Source organism: Plodia interpunctella, chromosome 8 (assembly GCF_027563975.2).
Source record: "Plodia interpunctella isolate USDA-ARS_2022_Savannah chromosome 8, ilPloInte3.2, whole genome shotgun sequence".
NCBI lineage: Eukaryota > Metazoa > Arthropoda > Insecta > Lepidoptera > Pyralidae > Plodia > Plodia interpunctella.
This window is the reverse complement of record NC_071301.1, coordinates 4,468,350-4,487,185: the sequence shown is the minus strand read 5'-3', so window position 1 is coordinate 4,487,185 and position 18,836 is coordinate 4,468,350. Positions and strand designations below refer to the sequence as shown.

The 18,836-nt window shown below is 32.3% G+C and overlaps 2 protein-coding genes across 2 annotated transcripts; both read left to right on the top strand.

Moving 5' to 3' along the window:
- The first annotated feature begins 538 nt into the window (after positions 1–538).
- On the top strand, positions 539–8,804 carry LOC128671765 (circadian clock-controlled protein daywake-like). Its single transcript, XM_053748513.1, has 5 exons — positions 539–700; positions 4,073–4,289; positions 5,709–5,839; positions 7,183–7,338; positions 7,903–8,804. The coding sequence occupies exons 1-5, from the start codon at positions 637–639 to the stop codon at positions 8,052–8,054; spliced, it is 720 nt and encodes a 239-aa protein (XP_053604488.1). The 5' UTR covers positions 539–636; the 3' UTR covers positions 8,055–8,804.
- A 3,991-nt stretch (positions 8,805–12,795) lies between these two features.
- LOC128672041 (circadian clock-controlled protein daywake-like) lies at positions 12,796–17,535 on the top strand. Its single transcript, XM_053748932.2, has 5 exons — positions 12,796–12,945; positions 14,904–15,126; positions 15,938–16,068; positions 16,578–16,733; positions 17,344–17,535. The coding sequence occupies exons 1-5, from the start codon at positions 12,885–12,887 to the stop codon at positions 17,490–17,492; spliced, it is 720 nt and encodes a 239-aa protein (XP_053604907.1). The 5' UTR covers positions 12,796–12,884; the 3' UTR covers positions 17,493–17,535.
- Positions 17,536–18,836: the final 1,301 nt, after the last annotated feature.

Below are 18,836 nucleotides of genomic sequence, written 5' to 3'. Positions count from 1 at the left end.
AAAAAAATCGTGTCCGTGCTGTTAACCGTCGAGGAGTTCCCACATCTGGGGTTGTTCCTGAGTTCACCATCAGATCATGCTCATCATAATAATGCATTGTCATCCAAACTAATAGTGTGTACAAAATTACAGCTCAATCGGTTGAAGATATCTGCTTCAAACTTGAGTTGCAAGATTCCACTCGTGATATAAGGACAAAGATAGACATTTCAAGTCAAATCAAAGCTTGTAAATGTTTCCTAGACTATTCGAAAATTGTGTACTGAAATAAAACTTACTCCACCCAAAGAAAAAAGCAGATAAAAAGTATATTTTATTTACCTACCCAAAACTCCCATGTGGGCCGTACCGCGAAGCGCACTTAGTCAGACCATAAATAAAACGACTATAATTACAATATATGATTACACTATAATAAATTATGTATCTTCACTACCAAATAATTACTCATAAACTTGTAGTAATTACTTAAACCATGCTTAAACCACTTTGACTAATGCAGGTTTTGATTGGCCTTGACAATGAGCAATGTCGATGCAAGTTATATAAAACAGTATAGAGAATGGATGGTTTTGACTTGAGTGTTAACTTGCGCAGTGATAGGTGTAGTCGCCAGTGATAAAAATATAAAAAAAAATGTGTGTGGGAATATATAATATTTTTGTTATATGTATGCATTTATCGGTGATGTGTTGGGCATGTAAGTTTATTTTTTATAAAGTGCAATATTCACTAAAATGTTTAAATATTTATTTACAATATTCGGACCTTGGTTTACGAAATATACTATGACTTTAGTATTTAAATTGTGTTGAAAAATGGAATGAAAAAAGTTTTATAGATGATAATGTCTTCTTACTTAATTTTTCAAAAAAATTGAGACGTCTTGATTTATGATTAATGGCTAGGATAGTAATAGTGGGAAATGTTTACAATCCGATTCATAAAAAAATGTTGGCAGAAGAAAAGGGATAAACTAATCAAGGAAATAAATCTTTTCATCAATCATATAAATAATTCTTAATAGGTATGCTTATTTAAAAAATGGATAAAAAAGAATTAAAAATAAAAACGTAAATCGAATAGAAATTTCAGCTTTACCTCATAATCGTTTGATTTAACTTATGATCAGTGTAGGTAAACAATAAAAACAGTTTATCCATATAGGAAATATCTTTATTTTAACATTAAGTGAGAAAATATAATACTTTATCTTTGGTAAAATTTTAATTATAATGAATGTCACGCGTACGAAGTTGCGGACACAGTTAGTTTATAATAATTTATATTTATTGTGTAACGGTTTAAAATATGCAATTAGTATTTTAATCTCTTTTAACGACATACGTGAAATGTAACTAAACAGGGAAGTGCAAGATGCAGTATAAAATTCCGCAAATAAAATAATTTCACATAAATTCAGTTGCATTGCATCAAATGCAATAAACCTATATAAAAGGCTAGTTTAAATATCGCTATCTTTAAATCTATAAAATAGTTTCATTTCTTTCTCCAAGAAAGCATTTTCACAATGAGTATTCCCTTGACTAACCCCGCTAACTCAATCGGGACCAGTTGGGACAAAAATTCGACTGACCCCAAAAAAAGTAAGATTTGAGTCTAGTCATAGTTGTAACGTTAACATCGCGAAGCCCTGATTTAGCGTAAAAAATAAACTTTAAGATTTTGTAAAATACTGTCAACTCTCCTTGCCAATGTTATTCTTGCCTCAGGTGCCAAGGCTTTGTGTCCCTTAGTCGTCCCGTACGACAACCACGGTAAGATATGGTGTGGTTCTTAGAGCACAACCACACATCGTCTAGTGATTGTTTCCGATATTATTATAATTAATGAGTAAGAATTAAATTTTTAGAATGAGGCCAGTCAATGGAAGAAAAATATTCTTTTTATAAATCAATTTGTGAACTGATCCCGTGGGCTCAGATTTAGCGGGGTCAGTCGACGAATTACTCTCTTCTCAATTGCGGCAGTGCCGCTTTTAGGATCAATTTCCGCATGTGGATAGCTCTCAAGTACCTATTTCTGCGTGATCGGAGTATTGATTTCATTGTGTATAATAAGGCTTCGGTTTTCATGTTACCAGTAGCTACGTTTTGTGACTTCACTTCTTTTCTAAATTTTGGGGTAGAACAAATAGTTAATAATATTAATTTTGGACTGTAGTTATATAGAGTAACATACTCTTGTTTATCTTTAAATATAACTTTAGAAAATGTAAAGCGATCATTTTCAAATCGAACTAGGTCTTATCGAGTGTTTAGATATGTATAAATATACATTTTACCTTTAAATGTCTATATTATTGTACACTAACAGTTGGCCGCTGCTCCGTAAAAATGTAATCTATGTCACTCTCCCCAGTAAACTCAATTCGATGCCCCGTTTTTATATGAAAGAAGACCGATATCCAACAAATTTCAAATTTAAACTTTTTGCATGGATAGTGTGGATTTGAGTTAGTTTGTTCACTTATAACTTTACATTTAATCTAGATGATTTTGATCTTATTTTTTACTTACCTATTTCTAACGTGTCGATCATAAATTATTTACATTAAGAATAATTTAATGTCATTCAACTATTGCAATTGAAATGGTTTTGGCATGATGAAGAAAGAATATTTCGACAAAGGCTTAAATAAGTTTCATAAAAAAGCTTTTTTTAAAAGGCTTTTAACATAAAAATGCAAGCTTATTTCTCAACTGGTCAAATGCATGTATGCAATGTAGTGGTCAGGGTCAACAGCGTACTTTATATGTTCGCACAGCCCGGTAATGTACAAGATTTTGTCAAATTATCTTTATCAGTTTATTATTTTTTTCTGTAAAAATAAATGTAACAACTTTTTTTAACTATTAGTTTTGTAATAATTAAGAAAATTTATAATAAAACAAAACAAATTGATTGCCAAACATAATTGTGTAGTCATCGTATACACATTTGTCTTGGGAAAGAAACTTTTAGATGTGTACTTTTAATAATGGTTTTTTTTTTTCGAAAATTCCTTTCCGTATCTTCTATTTTAAACGGTCTTAGTCATATGGCATCGTGAATAATATGGTCGATTTCGCAAAATGTCAGTTTCTCAAAATGCCATTTCCGCGAGTCTCTTTCTTATAATGTCATTTTCTAAAAACGTAATTTTAGCAAAATATCACATTCTCAAAATGTCATTTCCGTGTGGCTCTTTCTTATAACGTCACTTTCTCAAATTGTCATTTTGTGAACGTCCGGATTTTCCTGCGTTTTCTGTTTTTATTAATCTTGTCCAACAATAAAGACTTATGCTATACGTATATAAAAAAAGTCTATAAATCAGTTAATTAGACGTTACATTAGCATGTGTCACGTAATGCCTCTATTAGTCACGTTAAGCGAGTTTCTTAATTATTCTAATTTATCTAATAATATACGTATTATACATCTGTATGTCAATTGTTGAAGCAATAATTACCTAATGAAGTAACATTATACGGTATTTTTCTAGGAACTAACAATACTTAGTTTGAAAAAGTTGCTCTCATTAAAGATCTATTGTCTCACTTCTTGATTCAAGCTCGAGATTCAGGAATACAAAGTAAGGAAGACATCACGTGGAAATATTTATGTATAATTTCACAGTTAATTAATTTTAGTGTTATAGAAGAATAGATGAAAAAACATTCAGATATTCGTAGTCGTATTCTTATGGCTGAGGGTCGTGGTCATTACGTGTAATGAAACACACAAATCAACTTTCTGGGCACTATAATGGAGTGTCAAACACAAGTTAATAATTAACAAGTGCGCAGGTTTCGTCACGATGTTTTCCTTCCCCAGAACTTCATTATTGTTGTACGGAAACACATCCTTTTTTTATAATAAAATTATATATAAATATATAAATAAAATTGCATTATGAAAAAGGTGTTGCAAGTGTTTATGGAACTTCGACAATTTTGAGCTGAGACTCGAAATTTGTGATTAGCACAAAATATACCTAACCAACTATTTAGAAAATTAATTACTTCAGAGAAAAAGAAATAATTTGAAATATTTCTTTAATTTTCAGTGCCGATGCAAAAGTGCAAGATTGACGATTCACCATGCATGAAGACGGCAGCTCAGAGTATGGTGCCGACCCTGGCTGCTGGGATGCCGGAAACTGACATGGAACCCTTGGACGTGATGCGAGTGGACACCATAAAGGTGGACCTAGCTGGATTGAAACTGGTCATTAAGGATGCTGATATCAAAGGGCTGAAGAAGGCTACTATAGACAAAATAAGGTACGTATCAAGTTTACAATTTCTTGGATAGCATGCGAGTGAACTCCATGAGACTCCTCTCTTCTTCTCTTTTATCTTCGGATTTTCCCGATTGCATTCATGGCAATGACGGCCGAAGTCCGACGTCTGAGGTAAAAAAGTTAAAATTTTACGACCGTCTGCACCTGACGTCAACAACCCTCTTTAGGAATGCGGGTGTCGCCTATTAACTGACAAGACTTTGTCCCTTAGTTGCCTCGTACGACGTCAATGGTTAGATGAAGTAGTCCTATTTCAGGGCGGAACCACACGCCGCTGATTTGTACCTCTTCATATAAGCTTAATTGCATTTCTGGGATTTGCATAATGTATTTAAGCAAATGACTTCAAGGGGACATTTAGCAAAAATGGAACCGTTTTCGAATTTAACTTTGTAAGGGTTACAAATAAATTAATTTTGAGTGAGTGTATTTTAAATAAATTATGTTGCGGGCCCCGTGTTCAACCAAAGTTAATTTAGCATGGGCGCAAACGTCAACGACAACATTTTTAAAACATATTGTTACAAATTCTAACAATATGTTTTAAAAATGTTGTCAGTTAACTATTGATGTAAGGTTTGAATTACACACCCTGGCCCTTGGCCTAGCAGTGGAACTAGGACACCAATCAAGAAAAATACTTAGATGAATGGCGTACCTCTCAAAATGGCTAGAATAGTTAATAGAAAATATTGATAAGAAACATTAAATGGTCAATGGTTTAATACTCATAAGTATTCATCTGTACAATACATTCAAGTCACTCGTTAAGCTTGCCTCGTTTTGTCACGTATTTAACTTTATTAACATAAACGAAAGAAATATAAAATTTATCCAATGTAGGTACCTATATGAATTCATTAGATTTATGTAGGGTCAATGTAAACTACTCTAGGTCTAGTATATGTATAAACCTCATTACACATCGACCAAACTGTACGATTATATTAATATTGTGTAGTTCTGCATAAGGCCTGCAGGCTGCTATTGGGTACCACTAATAGCAGCTAGTTTGCTATGAATTTGGAAATGTGCTTGGCCTTTTATATAATCAAGAAATAATTTAAGCTAGATTTTTAATGTGATGGTGGGCAAAACTAGCCACTTATTAGATACCTGAGGGCCGCAGAGATAGAGTCAGACTAAGTAAACAGATGGCGCGATGACCTTAACATTTTTTTGAAAGAATGGCTAAACTTTATCATGAACCGAGTCGGGTAGAAATATAGGGGGAAGGTCTATGCTCAACACACGTCATCAAAAGGTTAAAAAAAGGTTTTTGATGGATGATGATATGGTCAAAAAAGTTCCATGTATGTACTTGATTTAACGGCTAAACTCTAAAGTGCCTATGTTTAGCTAGATTTTAAAACCTCTGTGCTTTTTTTTTAATTTACAGCCTTGACATGGTGAAGAAGGAGTTAAATTTGATGTACCATGCCGATATAGTATTGAAAGGACAATACAAGGCATCGGGGCGATTGCTGATCCTGCCCATCAGCGGTGATGGGGATACTGTCATCAAACTAAGTTAGTAATTTTTAAATTCCAAAGTCAAAGCATCTATTCATAAATTAGAACTTCACAGGCACGTTTTATGTGCATTTTTTAATTATATTACATCGTATTTCTCAAAAAGCTAGGTACATACCTACTATTTGCATTTCGGGACGACCATTACTGAGAAGAAATCGAAATAAATGAGTTTTGATTTAGGTAGGTACTATAGGGGCGTGTAGACCCGCCTTAAAATAGCAACACACAATATCCTCCTGTAGATGTCATATAAGTACAATTGTTACATGAGTTTTAGCACAATACTTCTTCCCTACTTATATCACAGTATAATAAAAAGTACTACGTACTTCTATACTTCAAAAGGAAAGTCTGTCAAGCTTTCAGAGTGAAACGCTGAGCTGATTTTGATGTAACTTGGAATGTAAATGGTTAATGACCTAAGGACAAACATAGCTTTCAGCTATTACATATACATATACATATACATATATGGATCCCTGTAAAGTTAGACTAGCCATTGTTAGATTTACAACATGGCGATATGGCAGCGAGCCAGGAGGAAAACATATTTTATTTTGATATACTCATCGTGGGTGGGCTAGCTAGTGGTGATATTGGATACTTTTATGACTTTATGAAACAAAATACTTCATACAAAAAGTTTTGATAAAAAATTGTAACCAAAATATTTTAGTTTAGAAACATTAACAAATCAATTATTTATACTTATCAAGTTAATTGAAAAACTTTCATGACCAAGCTCTATCTTCTTCTTGATTGTACAAGAAACTTTTGTATAAATTAAAAATATAAAAGCTTATGTAATAAAAAAAGTTAAAATCAAACTAATGTATTTACTAAAATAAAAATATAATTTTCAAAAAAATTAAAATATAGTAGATTCAGTTTAAAAATACCAGATAATATACTTAGTAACCTTAATATGATATTTTTTGCTAACGTAAAGTACACGTCTCTCTTTTTTTTTGATAGATCCAATTAAAAATGTATTTAAGCCAACTATGGATTGGTAAAAATTAGAAATTTCTTTTTGTATTCGAGATAGTTTATTGGTCAAGAAGAAAAACAAATAAAATATAGAAAAAATATATAAAAATACTGAGGTGATTCTAACAGCCAAACTATTTAAAATAATTTATAATCATAATATTGATCAATATGATATTATTTAACGTGTACTTAATTGACTTAATGATTTTTACTATTTTATCACGAGCGACTGGCATGTGTGTATATGTATATTATGGAACTTAGTTAGTTTTCTGAAATAATGCTAAATTTTATCTATTTATACCTCAATACTTTTAAACAATGTGTCGTATTTTGCGTTACAGAAAACTTGCAAATTGAGATGATGATTCCATTTGAAATTATCAAAGATGAAAACGGGAAGGACGTGCTCGACCTGAAGAGCTACAAGTTCAAGTATGACGTGAAAACCAACGTGAATTTCCACATGACAAATCTCTTCAACGGGAACAAAGTCCTGAGTGAGTCTACCAATCCCAACCATTGAAGCGGTGGTGGTGTACCTAATGGTTTAGATGTAAATTCCATGGAATTAGTAGGTACTCCGTACAACGAAGTACTTACTAAATCCATGGTAAATTCACACTTCTTACTTTTGAAAATTTCCGGCAATTACTGGTATGAAGAGCTTAGGTTTTTTGTGAAGAAAGATTTTGTTAATTTTTGACAAGTTTTTTTTGTTATTTTCAATTAGTATTTTTTATTGTATGTATTTCTTTAATGTAAAACTTTAGAAATAGATATACTATACAACTATCATATTTGTAACAAAAATTTGTTACAAATATGATAGTTGTATAGTTTAGATTTGTATATAAGTATACCTATCTAACCAAAAATTGTAATAACACGTCTTTATTCTTAGAAAACAAAGTCGCTAGTCGAATTTGCAAAATCATTGCCGAATTTTCAAAATGTTTGTGTTCCAATTGAACTGAGTCTAAACTCAGTCAGAAATCACATGGAATAGATAGGTACGAGAGAGAGAGAGTATAAATTCTAAGTCAACATTATTCTTATTTCAGGTGACACTATGCATACCTTCATGAATGAGAACTGGAAGGCGCTGTCTGTGGAGTTTGGAACCCCTATGCTTGAATCGCCGAACTCCAAAATATTTGGGGTCATAAAGAAGTTCCTTCGATCAAAACCCTTAGAGGACCTTGTTACGTACTGAGTTATTGAGCCATACCAAAATTATTACGGTAAAATGTATTATTAAAAAGTTAAGGGTAGATTTGTTATTTCAGTATCAAGTGGATTATTATTGTATGTATTTTTTTAATTATTATTTTGTACACCCCTGTCCCACCACCTGTGACCACCAATGTCGCTTGAGCACCGGCGTAAGTAACTTATAATCACAAATACATCAATGTTACTAAAAGGAACAGAGGAGAAAAGAAGTCTCGTTATTTCAACGTTATTTACATTGAAATGAAAATTTTTATATACCGTATATATCGCAATAATATCATTGCATAATATTATTGCATTGTAACTACATGGAACAGAGACGCTTTGGTCTAGCTAATTCGAATTGATTTGGGTTTTTCAGAGAAAAAAAAATATTTGATTTTATTTGCATTAGTTTTGAGCTTTACTCACTGTTATTGTATTTCTCTTTTCAAGCGTAACATTGTTTTTTTTTCTACTAACACCATCTGTATTGAAAACTTTTGGTGTCACCACTACAGTTACTTAGATATGTGTAATACAAAATAATAATCCATATATTTGAAATTTATTATTAAGTAATTTTAAACTAAATTGAAGGTGGGCAAATTTTTCTTGTAGTAATTATATGAGACTGATAAATGTACAAAAATATGTTAAAAATAAATTGGTCGACCAAAGTTATATAAAGTTTACACGATTTTCTAAAAAAGAAATTGGTTGCCAGTTTCAAATAAATATTTTTTTTGCACTTGTGTTTTTTATTATAAAAATTTATCTTTGTTAAGTCTATACCTACCATAAAATAAAGGTGATTGTCCTGTGAAATACTGCTTGTGATCCAAAGATGCTTGGTTCAAAGTCATTAATTTCATTAGGGAACAAGGCACCCCAGAAGGTATGGTACTTAATTTAGTTTTCATAGATAACAACTTGCTTCCGATGAAGAAAAATATTTTGTGAAATGAACCCCTGCCCACTGGCAGATTGTTTAGTTCACTATCGTGTTTCTAAAACTGTTCTTATAGGTATTTAAGTACTATACGAAAACAATGCAGACGATTTAAGCTAAGGTATTATACTTTCTTTCAAACAACTGTACGTTATTTTAAATCATTGACAGACATATCTATTTGGAATCTAAATACGAGTGACATGGTCTACAACTTTGCTAGTTCGTAATATTTAGGCGCTAGGGTAGTATAAAATAAGTGTGAATGCTATGCAGCCATAGAGTAATATTGATGAATGTTTTTAAATGGTGAATGATAAGTCGGCCCAATGACCCAATCATAAGGCCAACTAATAATAATGTAGAATGACTAATAGTGATCGATCGCACGCACACGCTGTAGAGAGGCTCTGCGAAAAAATATAATTATTTAGAAAAACGTGACTAAAATTTTGTTAATAACTCCAAAATAAGTTTGAGACTTGTGTAAATGATATACTAACTCAACAATGCTATGCAATTTCTTCAATTTCCATTCAGATAAGTAAGAGCATAGTGAAACTACTTATGATATTTCTGTTATTATAGTGGTGATTCAGATGTCTTTTCAATTCTGAAGTTTTTTGTTTCTTATAATGACTACCATGAAAATGTCACCTTGATAGAAACAACCACGTGTATTATATAGCAAATGTGCGCACGTGACCATATTGACAAAATAATATAACTTAAAATAAAAAAAAATACTAGAAGTACTTATCAAATTTTACATCAATATTGAACAAAACTGAAATGCTGTTGACTTTACTTTGTCAAAATATATAAGTCTGTGTGTCAAAACCAAACTTGTTTATCATCAAGATATAAAAATATAAAATATAAACGACAATACGATATCAAGATATCAAGATATAAAATATAAACGACAATAAAATAAAATCACCTTTTTTGTTATTATTTTTTATATTTTACTATGTACTGGTTCTGTTATTACTGGTGCAATAAAATAAACGTTAATTCTGACAATGAATAAACTATAATAGAATTAGTTGAAGTTTAAGAATAGAAAAAAAATGTCGATGGAACAAAAAAGGAGTAGATAGCATGGATTTAGTAAGTACTTTAGTCGGAGTACCTACCTACTAATTCCATGGTAGGTAGTTAAAGACAATAGCTAGTTATGTGACTTATGTAGGTACTTAGATTATAGCTGAATAAGTATTGCCTAGAACATATTTTTGAAAACAAGGCAGATATTTTCAAAAATAACCGTATTTCGTCATGACTGAGGGTCATGGTCATTATTTGAAATAAACACAACCACTTTCTTGGCAAGATTAATGGAGTGGTTTGCCATTGCCTTCTCCATTTCACAAACAAGATGATAACTATCAACTATATAAAGTGCAAGTTTCCTCAAAATTTTCCGGAACCAAGTGGTGGTCAATGAAAACTGTATTACTATGGCTCGAACGTGGGACCTTTCGGTTCATAGGGGGGATAATAACCATTGGACCACCACCGTTAATTTAGTACATTGGTAATAGTACATTTTATGTTAGTGAGCAGACCACAGAAGGTTAAATCATAACTAGCCCTTTAAAATTCCATTCGGCTATATGCAAGACCCTTGAAAATATCGCCAATTTAATGACGTAGCAATAGAGGGCCAACAGAACCGAACAGAAAAGTGTTGCGTTTACGCCAGGTAAAAATGTTTTATTTATCGCGTAAGGCCCTTTGGGGCCAATCGATTGCTCATAACTGTCAAAAATACCCCTAAATATATTTGTATCATCTACAACTCATCTTCTTTCACACAACCAAATATTTGGTGAAGGCCTCCTTCAGTTACCGCCAATTTTTCCTGGCAAATCAATGTAGTAGTTCTCAATGTAGCCAGTTTTTTGATATCGTCACTTCATCTCATTTTTGGTCTTCCTGCAGGACGTTATTAAAATTTGCCCCATGAGTTCCACTCTAGTAGCCGTCTGAACCACGAGTTCGTTTATATGTGAGTAGAGTGATGTCATCTTTTAGTAAAATGAGGCAACGATACTTACGTAAATAGGTATCAAATAAATGTATGACAATGAATTTTTTTAACCTTCAACCATTAAAAAAAATGGATTTGCTGGTGGTTAAGGTTACATTTTGACGTCTTCATGCGGCACTGTAGCTAATTGAGTCGTTTAAGCTATTTTTTCACAATATCTTATATACTACAATATAAACTTAAAAGTTTGTGTGTATGTATAAATGTTTATTATTATGACACGCTTATGCAACTCAACGGATATTACGACAGTGAATATTTTTAACGCGTGTACAAACTAGGTTTCTATTGATATCGGATATGGTGGTTATTAATGTTATTAGTTCAATCTAGTCAAAAACTTTCTAATCTTACGAAATATTCCATTAAAAGTTAAGTTCCTAATAGTTTTAGTCTAGACATGATGACTGTGATATTTTATATTTTTTAACTCAATTCTTAAAAAGGTTCTTGGTAGTGATTATAAGTTTTTTCTTATCTGAGCGTTTTCCTGGTTTTATCGACGACCTCGGTGGCGCAGTGGTAAAGTGCTTGCCTCTGAACCGAGAGGTCCCGGGTTCGATCCCCGGTCGGGTCATGATGGAAAATGATCTTTTTCTGATTGGTCCGGGTCTTGGATGTTTATCTATATATGTATTTGTTATAAAATATAGTATCGTTGAGTTAGTATCCCATAACACAAGTCTCGAACTTACTTTGGGGCTAGCTCAATCTGTGTGGTTTGTCCTAATACATTTATTTAATACATTTATTTTATCCTTAGCCATGGATCATTGGAGTTACTTTTCAACATTTTCTTCATAAATTCACAAGTTTTTCATTAGAATAATAAGTAAAAATTTCCATGTACCTAATTATTAACAAAAACAGCATTTGTAGTCCACTGTTAGACATACCTAAATACGGCAAATATCTTAAGTAAACCTGCACTGCACACTGATTAACTGTGTCTATTGCAACTAGATGGCGGTATACGTGAAAGTCATATTACATGGCTTTAGACGACTAAATAAACCGAAACTATAGTTGATTTTCGGTCGATCAAACGTGAGAGACCCATATTTTTTATTAAGAATTACTATTTCTTACGTTAGTTCTAATGGGACCTATATAAAGTACCTATGACTTCAGTGTTAGTAACACACTTGATGAGCACAGTGTTAATAGGTTAATGTTTGTGACCCAGTACAAACACTACATCACGAATTTATTTATGCCAATGTCAAAATTCGGAGGAAAATTTAAATTAAATATAGTATTTCTCAAAAATATATAAACTACTACCATTTCGGAACGACCACTGCTTCGAAGAAACGTCGAAAGTAACTGTAGCAGTAGTCCATAATTTATTAGTGTTATTACCCACGAAGAATAGAATACTCAATTACATTTTAAGTTGTTTACAAATCATTATCAACTCCAACGACATCTTGATAAAACCAACGTTTTATCAAGATGTTTTATTTGGCCACAAATAAGTGGTAAGTAGGTACCTAGGTACTACTAACTTTTGATTGGATAACAAACACACGAGAAGTAGGAATCTGTGTTCTTCTGCCTCTCCATCAAATGCCGCCAAAAGCGGGGCTATCGACCACCACCGCTTTAACTTCCATTCTCCTCAACGAAATTGTTAGTCAAAGCCGAGTTGGAGAACTACTGTTTACATCACACTCGACGAACGCCCTCTAAGTTTTCTTATGATGTCAATCATTGTGACAAGTGCACCTTACTTATTATGTATAGTTGGTATATTAAGGCAAGACATCGGCAACATCGAGCAGTGATAGTTTAGCATAGGGAACTCCTACTTGGATTTCAAAATGATTGCATTTACCTCACTAAGTGTTGCAGTATTCTTAGTCAGCAGTGCTGCGGCAGCTGGTAAGACGTTTAATTATGGAATTATAATATGTAATCTTATAATCAGAATTTTGAGTAGTTTACTTACTAAACTTAATTAACAAAATTGCCCCGTAATTTTAATTATGTACTTATAAAAATAATTTAATTATGAAGACCAGGATAATTGTTTTGGATGTTTACTATAATTATCAATTATTAGTGTATTTTCGTTAGCTTTCTAAAATACAAGTTTTATTTTGGGGTTAACCCTATCAGTGTGATTTTTCTCTATTTATTTATTTATTTCTTTAAATATGCACGTGATAAATTTTATTCTGTTTGATAAATTCTAATAATTATTATTAAATATAGGTTTTGTTTTTTATTGCAATTAAGTACTTAAGCAGAAGAACAGTCTTTTAAAATTGGTATTTTATATCTGTTTTTCAAAAGGATTGCAATAACTTTATGTTTGGTAGATCAGCGGTAGCAACAGTTTCAGTTTTTACATTAACAACTATCTGTACCTACTCTGTGATAAAGCTTATTTTAAATTGTATTAACAATTGAATAGTAGTATAATAGATCATACTTACATATTATAAAACAAAGTCCTCTTGCTGTGTTTGTCTGTCCGCGATAAACCCAAAAGCTGCTGCACGGATTTTCATGGGGTTTTCAGCAATATACAAAGAGTCCTCTTCCCTGAGGAAAGTTTAGGTGTATAATTTTTACCCAAGCGAAGCCCGGGCGGGCAGCTAGTAACATAACAAGACGTAGTTCTGAATCTGCATCCATATATTGATAAATGGTAATTCTTTGATATTCAATAACCAACCTTAAAATTTAAATTGCGTATGTTTTTTTTGACTTGGAAATAAACAATATTTACATAATTGCTTTTCAACGTTCGCGTTGCATAATTATATATTAAACAAATAAATAAAAGAGGTACCTGTTTAATACCTGTTGTTTAGTATATATTTACATCATTATATATATATATATATATATATATATATATATATATATATATATATATATATATATATATATATATATATATATATATATATATATTCATATCATACAATTTGAATTTCAATTTTTGAATTTGAATTCAAAGACAATATGGAATGTTCTCTTCCTTGACATTTTCTAACAAATTGAAGTTAACAATAAATCAGCGTGTTAAAACATTGGTAATTAGAAAGAAAAAGACGCCGCTAAATGTTTTTTGATTTAAACAAATCAATTTAAACGCAATTCAACATCAAATTACCTAATCGAAATAAAGATTTAGTATGATAGAGTAAAGTAGACAAAAACATATTTACATAATAAATTTAATTAATATTGCTATCACACGAGTATATACCTACTGAAATAAATTATCGGTTAATAGATTAAGCCAAGGAACTTTGCCTTTCCTATCTTCAATTTCGCAATACCACGGTTCCTAACGTAGGTACATATTTACGATCAGCGATGTTTTCAGATAACTTGTGTATTATAAATTAATAATATATAGAATGTTATCGCACATATTTAAATAAACTTAAAATTAAGTAGGTAGTGCGTATTCTAAAAAAAATGTTCTGATTTTTTTTTCACCGGAAACCCGTGCTTAAATAAAACGTCTGACGCACTACGGTATTTAATAGATATATATTAATTTTAGTTCATACGAACCCTAAAGGCCTATCACGAAACATACATTCACGTAATATTACAAACGTTCACATGCTGTCTCGTTTTCCCATATCGTTACCGGGCTACTATGAAACATAAAACCGTGCTACGTGTTTTATGTTTCATAGTAGCCCCCCTGGGCCTTGACGCTTAAAACTATTATTTATTCATCGCATCACCAAATGTCTTACGGCTGGGCAAAGACTTCCTTGCATTATTTTTATTGAGTTTGGACCAAATGGTCCAAACTGACCATCCAAATCATTTCGCCATGTGGTTAATATATAAATACATATTTTCCACAGTATTACCAAATGTGGGCAAATGCAGTCTGGAAGACCAAAGCTGTCTACTGAAGGAGTTCCAGAATGCTATTCCCTCGTTCTTCGGAGGTATCCCTGAAGATGGTATCGAGGTGATGGACGTCATGGATGTGGACGAAGTCTCCTTCGAACTCTCCGGCCTTCATTTCGGTTTCACTGAGGGAAAATTAAAGGGTCTTAAAGGAACAGTTATCAGAAACGTAGAGTAAGTCTTTCTATTTCAAATGATTATAATTTAATTCAAATCTGCTTCCCATCAGGCTAAATAAGGGTAAAACCAGTAAAACGCACTTCAACTTCAATTATTTAAAAAAAACTATAATAATAATTATTGTTACTAGCTGCTGTGGTCCAATACTTTTTTCTAGTAAGTATTTCGGGGGACTACCTTCTGTACATTTTTGGTCATGTTTTAGACTATATTTTGATTTTTAAAGACTTGTTTAATTTCCAAATTAACATACCTATATGGCGATATTGACATATATAATTAGAGAGAAATATAATGTCTAACAATACACAAACTGCAATTAGCTGAATGTGTTCGAAATCTATGTGAAATTATATTATTATAATATTTTTACGCTGAATATATAGATAAATAGATGAATCATTAATTCCTTAGAATAAACGGCGTGTATTGACACGCCGTTTATTCTACAGTATTACCAAATGTTATTGAAACATAATAATATCATGTTTATTGAAACATAATAATATTACTTAAACGAGTTACATTATACGTAACATTATTGTATAATTACGGATTATAACGGCATTTTATATAATGTTTTATATAATTACGGCGCTCTATATTTTTACAAAATAATACTCACAAAATAAATGAAAATCTATTTTGTATTTATATTCTGCATTCCATATTCCTCTATCCGTTGGCCACTCATTAGTACGTGATTCTCGTAGGATTTGGTCAAAAAGTCTGATAGTAATAGTAAATAAATGAAAATCGATGTATACGAAAAAAAAGTCAAAATTATATTTTATCATATTTTCAGCTGGAATTCAAAGAAACACAGAATAACAGTAGATTTTATTTCCAACTGCACACTGAAGGGCCACTACTCTGCGTCGGGACAGGTCCTGATTCTGCCGATCACTGGAGATGGACAGTTGAAACTGAAATTGAGTAAGTTTTACTTAACTTTCTAAACCACATGTTGGCCAAATTGGTGGTAACAGATTCGAACTCAGATCAGATCAAGGTGGATTATCATTTTCAGATTGACATGGTCCTGATACATGAAATTATTTTTTTTCTTTTTAAAATTTCATTCATATCGTTGATTAATCCTTACATATTATAAAACAAAGTATTCTGTCGCGTTTGTCTGTCTGTTCGCGTTAAACTACTAATGTACACGAATTTTCCAGCCTACTGCTAGGTAATTGTTGCATGCCCCTTCGTCTTCCTATGAAACCACACCAATCATTCAACGTATCAAAAAGTCACATCGCAATATCTACACGACAACATGCAGTTGAAGTCCTGACAAACTACTTACTGTGCACTGATTTGAATCCGAAGATAAAGTTTAGATGCTATTTGATATAATTCAAATAGAACTGTTTAAACTCTTTTCACGGAGTAAAACTATCTGTGCTCACAACTAATGATTTTTTTAAATATTTTTATAGGAGACATAAATGTCAAATTAAATATCGATTACGATCTGAAGGTTGGTTCTGACGGCAAGGAACGTGTGGTGCCAAAGAAATTGCATTACGAGTTCGAAGTTTTGGGAAATGCTCACTTCGCACTAACAAACCTGTTCAATGGAAACAAAGATCTCAGTAAGTATATATAATTATAGAATATAATAAGCTTTATAGCAAACACACAACCGTCATTTTACTAACACAAATAAAACTGGAGTGACATAAATGAAAGCTCAGTGTTACGCTGAACAAAATGACCAGCACAGATTTTCAGAACTTACCTTCTGCGATGCCTTGGATATCAACACTTTACTGACAAGTATTCAAATAAATATACTTATTTACATTTGAATACTTGTCAACATATACTGGCCATCGATTAGCTCTTGGCTCTGTCTACACCCCGAGGTGATACTCTACACAACATATTATACAATATTTTCTTCAATCCCGGGTTACATATAAAAAACAGTGTCGCAGTGCTAGAATGCAGATATCATAAACAATAATGTTCTCAAAAACATTGCATTAGATAAAATCATTTATTCAAGTTCTGTCCTGATTCTTACGCCTATGCGCATGCGACCTCTCTCGTTCTTCCAACTTCCGTATTTCCTCCAACTTCGTACATATAAATGAAAAGGAAAATGTCTTTTGATATACTACTTCCATTTCGAATTGCTTGGGATGCGTAACACCTTTTGTATCACATTTTCATGTTAATTTTAACTTTTTTAATCTCCAGGTGAGGCCATGCACAAATTCCTGAACGATAACTGGAAGCAAGTATCACAAGAGTTCGGTGGACCCATGATTGATGTGACCGCAAAGAAAATCTACAAGAATATTGGAATATTCTTCGATAAGAACCCAATACAAGATTTAACTTTGTAGATTTTAAGTGTATTTTTATTTAAACATGGTTGGTTATAGAAAATTGGTGTAGTATTATTTAAATTCCCAGTAGATCTCTTATCTTCACGTGTTCAACTGAATCACATTAAAACTAAACCTTAAAATTTTGAAGATTTGTCTGTGATTTACAACCTTGGGAATGCTGATATTGACTATTAACTACCAAGAATATGTGTCCCTTAGTACGATATCCTCAAAATGATATACAGTGGTTCTATTCTAGGGCGGAACAAACCCTATGCCAATAGCTAATATTTTAATATACCTAGGTACTGCTTTAAAAAGAGTTAAATTGTTGCAAAATATATAAAATTAAACACAATAAAAAAAGTGTGCCTGTAGAACTAAAAGGTGAATAATTTAATACTAAGAGTGTATTATTTGATGTCAGAAAAAGATATATTTTCCTCCTACTTAATATAAGTATGAGGAAAATATCTCTTTTACGAAATAAAATAATTCTCACTTTTTATTTCAATAGTATTTTGTTGTGTGGCCGCCCATTCAACCCTGCTATGAATATTTTATTAGGCCTGAACGGATTACGATGTCAAATGAAATCGGAACTATGACGCCGGTTACACAAATATCGGCAAACTCGTACAGTTGCTGACAGGAATGCGTGAACGTTGCGTAGTTTGTATGTGTGCTTTTATTTACGGCAATGAAAAACCAACAATGTATGCCGAATCCGCCAAGTTCGGCGAACTGGTCCTTCGAAACTTTTGCTCGTTGGATTTTCTTTTCATTCTGTAAGTCAGTGTTTTTTGCTAATCTGGTGTCAGATTTTATTCAAGTCGCCTAAAGGCATCTGGTATGACTTTTATGACTACCTTCTAGCATCAAGTGGCAGGTAGTCGCATATACACTAGTATATTTCTGTTGGCCATTGTGCTAATAAACAATGGTGTGATCAAATGGAGAAGGCAAAAGAAAACCACTCCGTGAATAGTGCCAAGAAAGTTGTTGTGTGTGTTTAATTCCACGCAATGACCACGACCCTCCGCCATGAGGAAATACGACTATATGAAGAGGTAAAATGGTGAATGCAATTTTTTTCTAGAAGCATAACCCTTTGAATCAATCGCGTGGTTAGCTCGGTGTGGTCCTATAAATACTGGTATTTTTGTAAAAACTTGGCCGTGTATTTAGTTATTTTTATTTATATTTCCATTGCACATTCCTCTAATCTGTTGGCCACTTAATAGTACGTGATTCTCGTAGGATTTGGTCAAAAAGTCAATAGTCTTTATATATGACGACCTCGGTGGCGCAGTGGTAAAGTTGTTGCCACTGAACCAAGAGGTCCCAGGTTCGATTCCC

Coding starts and splice junctions, on each gene's coding strand:
- LOC128671765 (XM_053748513.1), top strand. CDS start 637: ATGTGTGTGGGAATATATAATATTTTTGTTATATGTATGCATTTATCG. Junction 701..4,072: donor ATCGGTGATGTGTTGGGCAT/GTAAGTTTATTT, acceptor TTTAATTTTCAG/TGCCGATGCAAAAGTGCAAG. Junction 5,840..7,182: donor GGATACTGTCATCAAACTAA/GTTAGTAATTTT, acceptor TTTGCGTTACAG/AAAACTTGCAAATTGAGATG.
- LOC128672041 (XM_053748932.2), top strand. CDS start 12,885: ATGATTGCATTTACCTCACTAAGTGTTGCAGTATTCTTAGTCAGCAGT. Junction 16,069..16,577: donor ACAGTTGAAACTGAAATTGA/GTAAGTTTTACT, acceptor ATATTTTTATAG/GAGACATAAATGTCAAATTA. Junction 16,734..17,343: donor CAATGGAAACAAAGATCTCA/GTAAGTATATAT, acceptor TTTAATCTCCAG/GTGAGGCCATGCACAAATTC.